Source organism: Lepisosteus platostomus, chromosome 11 (genome assembly GCF_059453375.1).
Source record: "Lepisosteus platostomus isolate fLepPlt1 chromosome 11, fLepPlt1.hap1, whole genome shotgun sequence".
In the NCBI taxonomy this organism is placed as follows: domain Eukaryota; kingdom Metazoa; phylum Chordata; class Actinopteri; order Semionotiformes; family Lepisosteidae; genus Lepisosteus; species Lepisosteus platostomus.
Genome location: NC_142621.1, coordinates 33,427,308 through 33,444,353, shown reverse-complemented (window position 1 = coordinate 33,444,353; position 17,046 = coordinate 33,427,308). Strand labels below are relative to the sequence as shown.

At 38.2% G+C, this 17,046-nt stretch overlaps 1 protein-coding gene across 16 annotated transcripts in view; it reads left to right on the top strand.

Annotated features, from left to right (window-relative positions):
• Positions 1-17,046, top strand: part of cacna1g (calcium voltage-gated channel subunit alpha1 G) — a 349,737-nt gene that overhangs the window by 237,654 nt on the left and 95,037 nt on the right. For 7 of the 16 annotated variants that reach the window (XM_088599318.1, XM_088599328.1, XM_088599317.1 and 4 more), the window contains exons 15-19: positions 3,047-3,112; positions 6,001-6,094; positions 6,698-6,882; positions 9,338-9,784; positions 11,213-11,313. In XM_088599318.1, the coding sequence (XP_088455444.1) occupies positions 3,047-3,112; positions 6,001-6,094; positions 6,698-6,882; positions 9,338-9,784; positions 11,213-11,313 (893 nt within the window). The remainder of the gene's footprint in view (positions 1-3,046; positions 3,113-6,000; positions 6,095-6,697; positions 6,883-9,337; positions 9,785-11,212; positions 11,314-17,046) is intronic. The other 9 variants (XM_088599329.1, XM_088599323.1, XM_088599319.1 and 6 more) reach the window with 5 other exon arrangements.

Sequence of the window (17,046 nt, the reverse complement as noted above, 5' to 3'; positions counted from 1 at the left end):
TTTAATTTTACCCAAAATTCCAAATACTGTAGTTAAATGTGGTGGACTGCTGTCTGATCAGCTCTCCTCAATTGGCATTTTACATATGCATTTTGTCTCACAAGAGTGATGTAGTAAATTTTAAGTCTATTATTTGCTTTACAGATACTTACTACAACATTGTGTGTACTGATAATGAATTCTGCATGCAAAATGTGAATCTTTTTGTTTTGTTTCCCAGCAAATTGAACAAAGTAGGTATTGTTATTTTAGAAGTCAAGCCAAAAACTTCATTTGAATCATGATTTTGGTGCATTGGTCTCACAGATTCCCTGAGAGCCGTTTGTTTCATTTTCATGCCTTTTGTCTGCAAACACCTTGTTATTTTTAGTGACTGACTTTCCTGTGACTCACAGTTGCTAGGTAACGACAATGGCTGTTTTCTGTGAAGAGGTGTTTGGGTCTCCTGTCAGTGAGCCTGTCACTCTTTTTTGTGTCAGCCCTGTCTGGATCTGATACTGTACATTTCACTAGCCTGTCTGTTCTAACAGCAGCAATTTCTGGAATCACAATGTCTTCTTCAACTTCTATTCCCAGTTCACTTCCAAATTGTTTTCAAACGTTTATAGTGATCTGTAAACCCACAATAAAGCCAAGAGATAAAGTGCTCATATAATGAAAAAATACAGTAAAAGAACACAACTGGAATTGTAAAGAGAAATGTACACTTATGGAATACATTGAAATGGAATGTATTGGTGGTTGTACTATTAAGAGACATGCACTCTAATGCAATTTACAAGTTGACCTGTCAAAATCTATAGATTCCTTGAGTCCTTTGTCTAATTACATTAAGCCTACCCAGCAGATGAATTGTCAGGACCACCCTGTGCCATTCCTAGTAGATTAAGATTAGAATTATGAGTAGGACAAACATATCTGTACTGAACATGCACACACTTTTCCTTTTCTGTCTTCCCAAAGCCTTCCTGACTCCCATACTATTTTCATCTATGCCAGAACGAAACTCGAAACATTTGGTGTATAAAATGTAAGATTGTGAAGGCTTTCTACTTTCATGATAGAAAAAAAAAGAACCAGCTATGGAGGCTAATTTACTGGCAGTTCAGATGACAACCTTAGACCATAAGGCCTGTCCGCTCACGTGGGTTTGTATACTGGGGAAAAGACAGAAACAGGGCAGAAAGCTGAAATCATTCAATTGAAACTCTAGTACAGCTCTAGTGCAAGGTTCATGTTGTGACTTATAGACGCCCATTCCATAATGGTCTCTGACACCTGAGTAAAATATTAAAGTTAAGTACAGGAGTAGTAGGATTTCTTCAAGGACATATACAGTATGCCTTCTTTTAACATTTTGCTGTTGCAGCATTTGGCAGCCACTTTACCTCAGTCTTTTGCTCTTTAGAAATAAGTGGAACCAGCAGCTCACAGCCCTAGCCAAATACTCTGGCTGTGAATGACTGATTGTGGATAGGCTGAGACAGAAACCTGTTGGGAACTCTTATTTAAAAAGACGTCTTGTAATGGTTTCTGTCCATTAAACATATAGTGCCTTGGTCAACTTGTTAAGGCTTGTTAACGTATAGACTCCATTTTCAGGTCCTGTAGTACTTGTATTTCAAATTTTGACAGGTTATAAAATATCAAGCGCATGCCTTTCAAAATATTTAAATACAGCCATCACATTTTAGTCACCTACTCCATTAGCACATAATGAGAGATCATCTTAAAGCATTACATCTGTGCTGTCTGTCACAAACTATTTCTGTCTCTTATATTAAAAGTTCGGAACATCAGTCTTAACATGTGACGAAAGAATGCAACCATAACGGGTAATAAAATCTAAAAGTTGCACTTTTGTTGTTTTTTTTTAATGTAGATTCCTGTTATATAAAAAAACTCAACATTTGCTGCAGGTTCTTTAAATCAATGTGAAACACCAAGCCACCCTCACCAATGGAGTCTGCAAGTTGTGGTTGCATACTGCACATATATTTTTAATAAAAAAATGTACCAACAAAACATCCATAAAATATGTTAGCACAATCAGAATATCAATTCTTGTTTTTCATATTTCCCTCAATATTTTATTTCCTGGTGTATGTCTAAAAACAAAATTAGTAACAGATACATTTTGAACATCTCATCTCATTAAGGTGCTCCACTCAGTGCAGGGTGAGCCCTACATCTTGGGGACTGCAGGTTCACATCCATGCTTAGTCATGCTTGGCCTCTTACTGACTGTAGTGCCTGGACACAATACTGTACGTCCAGATGCTTCCATGATCAAGCTGGACCCCATCTCACACCAAGGCAGCAGCAGGTTTGACTGATCAAATGCTTGCCTGACCACACCTGCCTCGATACCCAGGGGTCTCTTCCTGATGAGTGCCACACCAGGAGACTGGCTTGACAATGCACATCCTGTCTAGGATGAGCATATATAAGTGACATTGACTTCCTGTACTGCAGGAATACAACAAAACCTTTCCTGAAGAAAACTAACAAAATTGAAAACAGCTATCTAAGGAAAACTGGAGGAAGTCTTTGAAAAGCTCTTTTTTCTCTTTAGTTTTCTATGCTACCCAATCAGCAAATATCAGATTTCTATTACAACGTTCCAAATTTCTACTACAATGAAAGAAAGCTTATTCTTCTATTTCAAAACCAGCTTGTGTTCTGACAGATTTTCACTTTCATACCTTTGTAATTATCTTCAGACATACTGTAGAGGTAAAACCTCTTTGCAAATGGCCTTATGCATACAGTTCCTAAATATATGTCTATGTATTAATTAATTCTGCAATATGTTTTGTGAAGTCATGTTGTATATTAGCTGATTAGTTTTTTTTTTGTTCTCACAAATAAAAATTACATAATGACTATATGATAAAAGGCTCATCATTTTATCAACTTCCACTCACACTCCTCATTAGAAAGTATTTTTTTTTTGCTGTCCATTCAAAAGAACTGTGGATCTCTGATTACCTGGTTTTGTGCCTTACCTATATTTGCCATAAAAAATTAAACATTTTTACTTCAGGAAATTACCAAGAAGGAAGATATGCATGGGCAGTTAAGCTGTATTCAGCTGCCTGTCGACTTGGGGGTATGTAAAGGCTCCGCATGAAGTCACCAAAACTCACTAACAGTGGAGACTCGATGTTCATACAGTAGCTCATGTCATGTGTGGTTGTATTTCCAAAAGCAGACTTGATTTTAAGTCCCTTTCAGATTCACAGTTTTTTTTAACTTGTTTATGAAGAATGTGGCCATATGATACCCATACTGAAGGTGCTCAACTTATATCAGTACAAACTGTTTCATTCTGTTTGGACTAGACTGCGTATAAAATAAGAAATTGATTTGTTGTTTTTTTTAAATAGGTCCCCTGATATTGAAACTGAGACATCAGAATGGAATATAAAAAAAAAACATTAACAACCTGACAGGAATGAGTCTGTCTTTTTGAAAAATGTTCCTCAGATACATAACATTTGTGATGTTACTAAGGACGATCAATTATCCCTAATAGAAAATCATGGGACAGCCTGTTCAGTTAATGGAAAGTTATGCACAAGGCAGTTGATAGATCTTACGAAGACTGTGGTAAAAACTGTTTACCCCTTACTGTATGTTTAAGGACGACTACCAAAATACTGATTCTATGGAGACACTTTGGCTTCAGTTGATCAGATTCAATTGCCCTGAGATGAAAACATATAAGATGCTCTTTAGATTTGACTTCTTTCAGAACTTTTGATAGTTGCTGTTGTGTTTGTAATGTCAAGAAGTGGGCTCTAAGACCCTAGTCAAAACCTGAAAGTTTATGTACTGTACTGTATATGTTCAAACTTCGAAGGGACTTGGAAAAAAGTCTGTTTGTGAAAACTACTGTGTCACCTTTGTGTAATTAATGTTACATTATGAGTTACTCAAATTAAGAGTTGTCTTCTCCTTTTCCAGATGCCTTTCCTCTTCAGGTCTTTGATTTTACTGGTTTATTGAGAGTTCTTTTCTGTTTTTTATATGTTTCCTGTTCATTTGGCCTAAAGAAATCAACTGTTTGGATTTCAAATAAAATGCTGCACTGGCAAGCAAACATCCTATTACTTTTTGAGAATAGGCTGTATTCTATTTGGATGAATTCGTCAATTACCTAGGATATTCTCTCATAATTGAACCCCCTTTTCTGCTCAGAAAGGCAAACTGGGAGTAAGGACACAGGTAGCCAACCTTTGGCCTGACAGTGGTAACCTTCTGCCTGCATCAGTGAAGGAATTTGAACAGGGCCGATGGCAGAGTTCTGGGCATGCTGTGAGTAAAAGCTGGAGAAAGCAGACCCTCTGCTCTGATTGGCTTACCAGTCAGTGAGGGGAGAGGGGTGCTGGTACCCAAAATGCTTTGTAATGTTGCTCTATTAGGTTCATCCTATCACAGCTGCTCTGGGGAAGCTCTTCTTGTTAGTTTGAGTATGAAAGCTTGTTTATTACAGTATTATTCTATTGGTGTGGTTATTTTGCTTTGCTGTTGTGTTTTTCCCTAAGAATGAGAACTGTATGTGTTCTGTTTTATGTAAAGTATGTACTATATAGTTTTTTATTTGTTTTGATGGTGCAATGATTCTCATTTATCCACTCTTTATAGATTAGTATCCCAATATTCAAGTTGATAACTGAGTTTTTTATTGTGTTTTTGTCCCATGAATAGGAAAGAAAACAAGCATCATTGCACCACTCACGACTTGGGGTGACAAACCTGACAGGGTTGCATCACTCCAAAATCAGAATGTTTGTCAGAACTGCAGTCACCGAGTCTAGTATTTATACAGCTCCAGCATCAGCATTATTAACAAATTGTCACATTTCAATACTGTCATTTTTATTGACAGTCTTCTAAAATTTCTTTAAAATTATCTAAATGCTGGTGCCACTAGATATCTCCATTTTGATATTCATGAGTTTCTTAATTGCGTGACTAACTAATTACTACCCTATATTTTTCCTTTTTAATATAACAAGTAAGCTTAAATCCACAATGGTTTGAGAAGCGAGTAATTTCTGAGCATAACTAAGACATACAGTGGTAGTACTGTATGTCCTTCTCATTCTGTTATTTTGCCCTCTTAAGTGGAGACTATAAAAAGCAAAGCGACAATACAAAGACTAAAGTGGTGTGATTCTGTCAAACGTTACACGGAGGTGATGAATTGTATTACACCACACTGAAATATTGTTTTGTCTTCTATAATCTGCACTCGTCTTGGATTGTAAGATGATGTAGATAAACAAATTAAAGAAGTCAATGAAAAAGATACAACTGTCTGTGTGCACTGATAACAAGCCTGATAACTGCCTGACTGTACATTTGCTCCTAAATGCCCTTCTGATTCTGAACCTGACAGCAAAAATATATGAAAGCAAAGAAGATTTGGCAAATAGCATGTGCTTCAGAGTGTGCATTATAAAGGCAAACCACTACAATATCCACATAATGTATGAGATGATTATTCAAATTATTCATCTGTACGTTCCTGCTTTGAGGCTGATCAAATTATTTCATTAACCATATTTCTTAACCGATACAGTCAGACAAAGTTACAACTAATTTTCTTAACTAAGTATGTAATGATACATACATGATAGACAATACTGTGGGATTATGGAAATTAAGATCTTTGACCTTGACTTGCATTGCATTAGGTCTCTGCTGATACCATTCAGCAATGCAGCGATACTCTGATGTTAGCTGCATTGTTCCAATTGCTGTGAATGCCTTAGTGCGGTGTAAGACAATAGACCTAGACTATTCCTGCATGTTACACTGTGCCTGGGGATACTGGGACTGCTAGGCCCCTTCTCCTGTTTGTTACAAGAAAACCTAAACAGAAGACATGGAGGATACAGGAAAGCTAACTTACCTGCTCCCCCCATCTCTCTGCCTTGGCCTGTCTGAATTCTGCACCCTCTAATTCTGGTTTTGTCATTTGTGTGAAAGGGAGATGCCTCCAAGTCTGACTCTGAGACAGACTTCTACTCCCAGAGCATGGAAGATGTACGCAAAAGCAAGAAGGAGGTTTCCACCTCAGCTGGTAAGAGTATCATCTCCTAGCCAGGGATTAAGAAACCTGTTTCCTGAGGAACTACAAAAGGCCTACAAAATTAATTCTAAAAAGTAATGCACCCAAATTTAACACTTTAGTGAAAAGCTTTTACTTATCTGTTAAGGGTTACAGGGAGTTGCAAAAACATCTAAATTACAGCATGTTTTCTGCTTAAGCAAAGTACCAGTAGTTTGTTTATTATTTTTCACATTATGACAAGATTATCATAAACTCTGAATGAATTTAACACCTTCCCAACCCACCTTCAATCCGTTTAGCACATATTTGGCCACAGGTATTCTTTAAAGCTATGTGATGTTTCTTGAAATTGATAGAGAAACAACAATCAATTTGTGAACTTCCTGGAAACCACAGGTGCTTCCAACTTAAGATCAATGTCTCTAACAGGGGAAAGTTGTGTTTCTCTCTCCTCATTAACCAATTAAAAGAAACATCACAGAACAGCCATTTATGTAAACAGTCATTATATTGTATGAACAGTGTATAGGGAAATTAGAAGGCTAGTAAACCCCCTGCTGTTCAGTGAGGTCTGTAATTGCACAATTGATAATGTGATATCTTTGCCTCCAGTAGTGCCCATTAATGGTCACGTGGAGATGAAGAACAGTCTGACACCCCCTCTGATCACCCACACAGCTGCCACTCCCATGCCTGTGCCCAAGAGCTCTGGGTTTGGAGACCCAGCTCTAGGGCATGAGTCTCGCCGTGGCAGCAGCTCTTCCATGGACCCCAACTGCTATGACATCAAGTCGCCGGTCAGTGACATTAGCTGGCTCTCTGCACACCTATACACTGCATCTCCTCTAGCATGGGCAGGCTGAATCTGGTCACTTCTCACTCACTAAAACTCTTTGGCAAAGGATAGAGGAGGACTTCCACGTACAAATGATGCTCAAATGATGTAAGACTAATGTATTTTGATATATTTCATAATTTCACTGCATATTACTATACATTTATTATGCATTTGATATTATTCATATCCGATGGTAACTTAAAATGAAAAAAAAAATGCCTAAAAGGAATTACAGCATTAAGCTTTTACATTCAATAGTGTCTTTACTGCTACTGTATGTGTAGCTTACAAAGTATAAGATGCAATGCAACAACTGACATAATGCAGTATACATGATACTGTACCTGTATGTATTGCAGTAGGACAGCAGCATTACACCTGTTAGCAAGTGTGTGCCAGAAGTAGAATTTAAGACCTGAAAGTAGTCACTACAGTGGGATTTATGTATGGCAGGGCAGTGGTGGTGTTCTTTTAGAAGTGGGTTTCACAACAGGGTAGCACAGAGTTCTGGGAAAAATTAAAAATAATGATCCCACTCTTTATAGCAGTTATAACAATTACACTCAACCACAGGGAAACCAAATTTTCAGGTTTTCATAACATGTACATAATTTTACTTATACAGTAATCACAATCATGAATATGGTCTTAGGGGTTCTAAATGTATTTGATAATGGTGAAGGAACTTTTTTCATACTTGTGATTCCTAAACATCTCTCAAATTTTGTCACATAAATGGCTTAGCTATATTTTTTATATACTGTATACAAAGTATATTCCTTTTTTCCTTAAAGAAAGCACAAAACCTCAGACAAATGACAGATCTCTGAGGACACTAATTTAATTTATTTTACTTTTCTTTTATAACAATGAGACAGAAACACAATGTGATGGCAGCTTATACAGTATTGGATTAAAATACATTTTAGAAGGCTCTGTAACAAATGTAAAAACAGGTGACAAAAGTAGCACAACACAGGCGTTTTACAGTACGAACAGACCCAGCTGTCTTTCCCTTTGGGCTGAAGTTACTGTAAAACTTTTAATCTTAGAGGAATTTTGACACACACACTCTTCCATGAGATAATGGGACTACTGTTGACTTTAGAAGTAGTTTATGTTTCATTTATAAATGGTTGTTAAAACTTTACAATATATTGTTGGAAGAAATGTGAGTAAGACAAGAATAATGTAACAGCAACATCGAATACAGATGTTGAAGAAGTATGGTTTGGGTAAAGTATTCAGATAAATAGCCTGTTGTTTTGACACTTGATTCTAGCCTATTGGCATACAATTAGAGGATGATTCTTTCTTATGTAACCCTTCATGTATGTTGGAAATGTGTCAGAAGTGAGCAATTTAGTAGGATCTTAAGAGTCAAATTTAGAAGCTTCTAAATTTTCAGCTCTTACAGCTGCAAAATCAGTTGATAACTACTGCAGAATGTCTATGCAGCTGGCACTAATGTTCAATTATTGTTTAACCTCAAAAAACATATGTTTATAACCTGTCATTCCCAAAACTATTCTAAAAGAAAATTAAATGTCAGTCCATATTACATTAAAATAAATTTTAGAAGGCTCTTCGGTAAATGAATAGAACAGTTATAGAGTAGTACGGAATCTTCATACAGACCAAAAGTAGCTAAATGTTTACCTCAAGGCCTACAGTTTAGCTCTAGCAGGTTATCAAATGTCAGTGATCAGTGCTTTCTTGATGGGGAAAAGGGGATAGAATTGGGTGAACTCAATATATGGCTCAGTTTTGTAAATAAGAATCAAATCAAGAAGACCCTTATGGACCTAAAGTTATGCATTCATTGAGCGACAAGACCCATATCGCTTTTTTACGTCTTCAGTGATCAGAAGGCTATATTTTAAAGTAGAAGTACTACACATTTTAAGAAAACACTGGGTTGTTTTACAGCCCATTGTTAGAAATGATGCTTTGTCACATTATCAGAGCTAGTGGCGACAGGCTAACTGTATTCCCTTTTACAATTTGTGCAGCCACAATGGATAGCTCTCCAGATAATAGATACAGTAAGTGTGTGTAACCCTACTGCCATTGGGCAACTGCGCTCCACTTAAGCCTTTTGTTTCCTATTCTTTCTTCCTCACACTGTCTTTGGAGTTTATTAGAGTTTTGCACTTGGAGCCGTACTGACACCAGTGATCTGTTTTAACTTGATCTGCCATAATGACTTCAGTGGATGGATAGCTAACTCGTCACTGAAAATGATGGTTCCTGTAGGGAATGGTATTGAAACCTGATGACAGGACCGTGTTTGTTACATTAATACAAGACTGTCCTTGCTTTACCCATTACATTCTGGGAATGGTGAGCTTCCATCTATTTGTGACTATTAACTCAGGAAACACAGCGTAATGGGTGTCTCCATGTCCCTGCAGTCCAGCGCACGAAGCTCCCCTTACGCTCCCTGGAGCACAGCCAGCAGCTGGAACAGCCGACGTTCAAGCTGGAACAGCCTTGGCCGGGCGCCCAGCCTGAAGAAGCAGAAGAGGCAGTCCGGGGAGCGCCGCTCACTTCTCTCAGGGGATGGGCAGTCCAGCTCCGAGGAAGATGAGGGCTCAGAGTGTGATGGGGGCTCTGCCAGCAGCTCCCTACAACGTCACCGCATGGAGTCCTTGGAGACCAAGAGCTCCTTCGAACTACCGCCTGACACTCTGCAGGTGCCACACTACCTCTGCCGCTCAGCTAGTTTGCATAGCACCCGCCCCCCACTCCCTGAGCGCCAGGACTGCAATGGCAAGACCTCCCCCACAGCCACAGTGCCCCAGTTCTCCCTGGATGATGCCCAGAGTGAAGATGACAATGGCGAAGATGAAGTCAACATGGTGAGTGGGACAGCAGCTGCACCATAACTTCCTGACAATCCTTTGACACCTTTGACGTAGGAAAGACTTCTCCTTACTTCTCGCCATTTATCTCGGAACACCCCTCCTTTTATCCAACTTTTCACCAATCTGATACCAGTTACGAGGTGCAGAGGTGTTAGAAACCTTTGAAGCACAAAGTAATGTTCTCAGCCTCTTACTAATTCTTCTCATTGATCATTTATATATTGTCCAGAAGTACAGTACATGTAAGCATGGAATAATAGTTGGAATGTATTAAGTTTAAATTGTGAGGGATATTAAATGCAATAAATGCTATTGGTTCTAAAACCTCAAAGTTGCATTTTTAATTAATATGGTGTTATTGTAATGGGTGGGTTAGTTAGTCTTGCAGCCCCACACCTCCAGGGTCCTGGGAAATATAATTTTCCCACAAGTCATTTAGTAATATTACTGTATATGTACTTTTAAATTTTATGTACTTTAATAAATATAGTAGTTATGGCCCTCAGATGTAATTCCATTTAACAAATTTCCCTAAACCCTAAAATCTTTCACAATGCCTATTGTGACAAGACATCTGCTCAAGAGAGCTGTGGTTACACCGTTCAAAGCGAGGACCTCAGAAACCCTAAGACCTAATGAGATTGATCTACTTGTATGGAAATTCCAGTCAAACACAGGTGCCCTACTGTACATTTAGTAGAAAAGCATAAATGTGCAGCTCTTAGAAATGAAATCACTCTACTTATGGACTCTGGGGTGAAGAATGTCTAGTTCGAATTGATTAAAGACAGTGCCATGATAGTTCAGAACATTTTTATTTTAAGAAAACACACAAGTACAGGCATCTGGCTTTGTTCCAGAAAGGACTGACTTCTTTTAACGAGAGGCATACAGCACAGGAGCCAACTTCATGACTAATTTCTGACCCTTGAACCACAAAGGATGTTTATAAAGAATACTTCAAGAGAAGTGGTTTTACTGGCTTAAGAGAACATGTCTACTCTTTTATACTGTATATCACATTAGTCAAACGCGCTGCCTGTTTTTTTGGAAACCAGTCCTAATTCATTGATAATATCTTATCGTGGCCTGGGATGCACTGAGCTTGTAAGTAAACCTGGAAATGTGAATTTAATTTAAGAGGGCTGAAGACTGTCATGTGGACTCACAAGGACATAGCTAATCACTTGGGTTACTGGATTACTGGTAGATAAAAACAAAATTTATCTATTATACTCGCCTTAGGGATTATCCTGGTCAGAGCTAAGTAATAATAGCCCAGGTTTTGTGTTAAAAGACAAGAGAACCCTTGGTAGAGACACTTCCAGTTTTAGCTCTTCAGAAGCCATTTAATGCCTTTTTGACCTCTAGTGCCACTGCTGTAATATTCAGAATGTGTTACTTTTGTTCCTGTCTTCCCAGGGCCGTCTAGCTAGAATTAAAAGGTGGTGTGAAAAACATCAGCCAGAATGCTGTCGACACAGAAACAGCTGGTCTCTTTATCTGTTTCCACCACAGTCCAAGTAAGTCCCCATTTCTCTTCTTCTCTTCTGCCATTTAAAATATTTACTCTGGTCATTTTACTTATCTAGTGTAGTAAGCAACTATAGTATGTAACTACCAGTGACTAATGAACCTTACTGAGGCTAATGCATTAAAAATTAAGATTACAGTTTTGGAACTATTGAAATACAGTTTGTCTAGGGAAGATGACAAGTACTGTGTGTGTACAAAATGAATGATACACTTTTTCAGGAATACAGGCTAGATAGAAGTGGTGGTAGGGCAGGACTATAGATAAAAACACGTTTTTACGAAAGAAGTCAACAACATGTCCCAGCGTATAGAAAGAGCTCCATTAGTACTGACAAATTAAACATAATATACAGTAACTGACACTAAGTCTGGTATTACATAAGTTATTGAGCGGCAGCTTAGAACTATCACCATTACCTCAGGGCATGATACAGGAAAATGATACTTAAGGAAATGTTATTCATACTAACCAGGATATTTAAAATGAAGATGGGAGCTGCAATCACATATTGGAGAACTGCAGATTTAAGACCACTTCATAAAGGGGAGTGTGGATCTTAGTTGAAACTGATCTGCCACTAGAGGCTGTTAAGACTTCTTTTGTCTGTACATTGATAAATTAGTTAATTGGTCAAAAGACACATTTTTACAAGTGGTTAAATTTGACTGGTATGGTATATAAAGGGACTCATGGTGGCAGTTGGTGTAGAACAAGTATGAGTGTTAATGAAGTATCTGTTACACATCCTGCTGACCATTGTGATTTCCATCTGCTCAGGCCTCTTGAGCCACCTATTTAGATGGACGCCTAGCACAGAGACAAAACTGAACCAAGAATATACAGTATACTGTACTTACCAGCTTTTCGTCTGTTACTGGTGAACTTTTGGAAATGAACATGAGAGTTTAACTAGAAGGATACTTGCACAACAATATAATTTTATTATAATTAATAAAAGAAAGGTCTAGTTTGAGTAATTAGAATTCTTAGAAAAAGCAACATGGAGTTGATATGGATGTATAGAACATTATATATTTAGATTTCCAGAAAGCGACAGTATGAAGTAGATGCCTCATAAAAGGTATATCATCCAACTTAAAGCTACATGAATCCAAAGGAATATACTGGGTTCACATGAATTGAAAACTGGCTAAGGAATATGAATAATCACTTTTTCAGAGTGTAATAGGCAAATTTAAACCATAGCTATGAGTGCACATCCAATTTACATAAATGAATTTGATTCAAATATGGATATGTACTGTAACTCATTATTTTAAAGATGATACAAAAGCAGTGGGATAGGCAAATATAGTCACAACAGAAAGCACTTCATGAGAAGTCTGAAGACTGGGAAGTCATGGATTGTGCAAATATTGTAAAGGAGAGCTAACACTGATAACTAAAAATGATTTACAGAGCTAGTAATTGCTAAAGAGAACTGGGTGCTTATTATATATCTTGATATATCTTCACAAAATGGCTTGTTCCTGGTAAGAGTCACAACAAACTGACTTCATCCTGGCTAGGATAACAGTACAGAGAATAGCACAGAAAAAGAGACAGTTAATGGACCCCATTAAACATAGCCAGCATATCTTTTGAAGCTTAGTAGAATCCAGAGCACCAATAAAAACCCACATGAATACAAGAAAATGTGCAAACTCAACAAAAAGGTATACTAAGCTGGATTTAAATTCTTTAGCCAAGAGCTAAGAGAAGCAGCTGTGCTAACTACCATGTTACCATGTCCCAATGTTAAATTTAATATTAACACAAGTACCATCTTATCCAATGTCGAGTATTTATAGCATTAAAAATGCACAGTGTGCTGGTTAAGTTCAATATGCAGAACCACACAGATACTAAATAATTCAGCACTATAAAGCTAATGTTATTCTATGGCAGGAACTTTGCTCCATATACTAGGATATTAAGTGGATATTCTCCTCCTAATAAAGGCCCCTGGGGACAATTCTAACATTAGTGCATAAGGCTTTGAAGTTTGAATAAATGAACAAAGAAAAGGGTAGTTCTTAAAATGAGTTATTCATCATCACTTCATTGCATTTCACTGTCTCACCATCCTAATCACTAAACCAGCTGCTTTTAAAAAGCTTACGACACTTCACAGGGCGTTGGCATGACAACCCTCTCACAAACTGCACTAAATTGAGCAGATTTTTATCACTCTCACATTGTACATCCTGAATTTCAGGATGTCATTATATCCTTAATATCTGCATCAATGAGTTCATTTTTGTATTGGATATAAACTGATGCACAATCTATATTTTAACATTTCAAGTGATTTGAAGCCCCTTTTGATCATCTTTATTTTTATTTTTTTATTTTGTTGCTGTGTTTGATCCCATTTGTTATTCAATTTTTTTGGACAGCTGTTGTTGAGAGCTGTGTTGATCTATCAGTAGTTGGTAAATTTCACAACTACTTATGCCCAATTCTCTAAGTCAGTTGCATTTGATATAGGGTTTTACAGCTGGCCTGTACATCCTTTCAGAGCCCCAAGTTTCTACCTACAGAGTGTGCGAGAAGCTGTAACTGTTTCTAATGTTGGGCCTACTAACAAGTGTTCACAGTTGTCCAGAGCAACATTACTCAGGCATGTGAGTGTCAGGAAGATCCCAGAGGAATCAGGGATGGCCAACAGGTGCTGAAAAGGTCACTTATAAGAGGGAGCAAGTGTCCTTCAAACATCTTCATCACTTTTTGTGCTGACACTTCAGGAAAAGTTCAAAGTATTAGAAAGGGCACAAGTCCGTTGCTATTTCCACATCCTCAACACTACAGCTCTGTATATCCAGTACGTGATACACACAGGTGACTCCAGTGGTGATCAGCTGGTGATAGACAAAAGAAAGCTATTTGGTAACCAAATCCAGGGGGAATCCTCCATCACTCCATGCTTGCAGCAAGTGTCTGGTATCCTGTAGATTATCTTTAGATAGATTTAGTCAGAAAGTGTCCAGCAGGAACAGAAAAATGTCAAATTACAGGACAGCACTTCGATGCAACAATACACAGATCAGTGGCTTACAAACCAGATGGCCAGCGCCACACAGACGTCCCCGAATCCCTGAATGGACCTCAGACAAACAATGGCTGAATGGGCTGTTGATGTGTACTGGGCCTTGTCTGCTATCATCCCTGGGCAGGAACAGCATGCTCTTTCACAGTCCATACAGGCCATTCCAATGGCTCATTCTAGAACACGTTTTTTACATCTGATAACAGCTCACTGGAAGCAGCCAGCACCAACAACCCAACAACCCTGCTGCTACCACTCTCCCTCCAATACCCCCAGTGCCATCCAACAAGAAGGGGTGGAGGTCCACATCTATATTCTCTACCAGCAAATGAAAGCTCTTATCCATGTTAAGCTTTGGAAAAACACAAAAAGTGTGTAGAGCTCCTGAATATCCCTCTACCAGTTACCATAATCACAATATGATCAGTATATATTGAGAGTCCAAAACATACAGCTGGGCAGCAAGAGAAACTAAATCCCAGCACTGATGCTTGTTTGGCCAACAGAGACTTAACCTACTCCCAGTCTGCTATAGATTCCAGAAAGAAAGTTCTATTGAACTGTTATTAACCAAAGTGATGCTACTGGTGGTGCTCAGCAGAACTGGTGGATATGCACCTTGTCCATATCCTGCAATGGTCTCACAGAGCTGAATCCTGCTGGGTATGCCTCTCTTGCCTTAAGTGCACTCCAGAAAATCTATTATGATCTTTAGATTATACCCAACTCAACAACCTTGCTGCATTTATGGCCAATGTGAGTTTCTCAGACCCCCTTCACAGACTGCTTGACAGATAGGAACTACTTTCCTGCTCACTGGGCTTCAATTCTCAGAGTTAGTCACACCACTGGACTCCATCATTATTCTCCTGCTCTCTCAGTTCTATTTCTGCTTGTTAGCATTTTTTACTTTTGACTTCTGGGTATTCCTTTTCTTCAGCATATTAAAATTGTCTTTCCCATCCTATGTCAGTCCTCCACTTTCATCAAAATCTCAAGAGTGTTTTCTTCACAACCTTCCTTAGATGCTCCTGCTGGAGGCTCGATCTTCCCCTCCTGGTCCATCTGCTCACCTCAGGGCACTTACAATGTGTTCTCAAAACCATAATTCTCTTCCACACTTATCCTGATATCCTCCATTCTGTCCTACCTCTACAGTGTCTTTGACCTTCACCTGCATACCTGCAGTTCCTTCACCTTTATTCCGTCATTCCAAGATGACCAAGCCGACCTTCTGTTTCCATCCTAATGATGCTAGGCAACACTACTGCCCTTACTGATTCCCTGACACCGTAGCCCTGCTGCTCTCCTTCTCTGGATCCTGCTTTGGACAGTTTGATTCTAAGTTCCTCACTCCAACAGGAAAAAGATTTCATGGACTCACATTAGAAAACGACAATGTTGAACATCCAATGAGAATTTAAAAGCCATACTGAAAAAAAGCCATGCTGGGGCTACCAGTGATAAAACCATAAAGGTCTCATTTAAAATTATGTTACTGCTGTACCTGATTGAAATCTTTCAGGACTGGTTTTTAAGTTTTGTCAAGGAGTTAGCTAAGAAAAGGTTCAGGAAATCAGTGCCACCTAATCTGATCATAGTAGAATTTATCATCAAAATACTACCCCACTCTATTATAAATATAATTAAATAACTGTTGAGGAAAGCTTCTAAGAAAACAATATCAAAATGAGAAACAACAGACTTTGGAAACTCTTGCTCACTCCAGGATCTGCTTATACACTCACAGCATACAAAATGAATATACTTTGACATACTTTGACTTTTAATAGGACTTTTTAACTTTTGCTAGCAAACGTAGCAAGCAATGTAAAAACACCTTTCACCATCCCATAAATTAAAAAAGACAGACCAATAACTTTAATGGTTAACAATATTTCTTCTAAAGAACAAATTGCTATTTATGCACCCACATGAGTTCAAACAGACTGCTCAGGAGTTTGCAATAGCCATATTCAATTTGAGTTCTGCACTTCATTGAGGATTTAAACACAAAAAAACATCTTGTATTCCCTGACAATAGATTTTGGTCATTCAAATTGCAACAATTGCCGGTAATAGTGGGCAATTAAAATTACAATGTAACCAAATTTCCTTGAAAACACCAAATATAAAAACATTGAACCTCAGGCTAAAACCCTGACAAATGTCATTTAGTATAGAAAAAGCAGAAGTTAAATCATCCGCATTTAGTAATAAAGTGTAAAACAATAACTGTTTGAGGACGGATAAGACATTTGTCAGTTCCTATGAAATGTAAAACTAACATGAAAGAAAGGGACATCCATGCCTAAAGTTCCCACTCTCCATAGCCAGGCAAGACCAGGACAGTCTGTCAGAAATGTACAGCAGCTAAAGGATAGATCAACCCAGCTATACGGTATATTGTAACAGAGCAGTGGTACAGTAGTTGCAAGAGTTCATACAGTTAAGATATACAGAGAGCAATAGTAAGCTTAATTGGTTAACAAGGTTAATGATTATTAGCGAGATTGGTATAAATGTGTCCACGTGGATTAAGAGCACACATTTGCAGTGCCAACAGAGTAACGCACTGTAGCTGCACATGCAAACAGTGCATTACCTTTCCATTTTTTACAAACAGGATTTGGGAACCAAATCCAGATGGAAACCTCATCACTCCGTGCT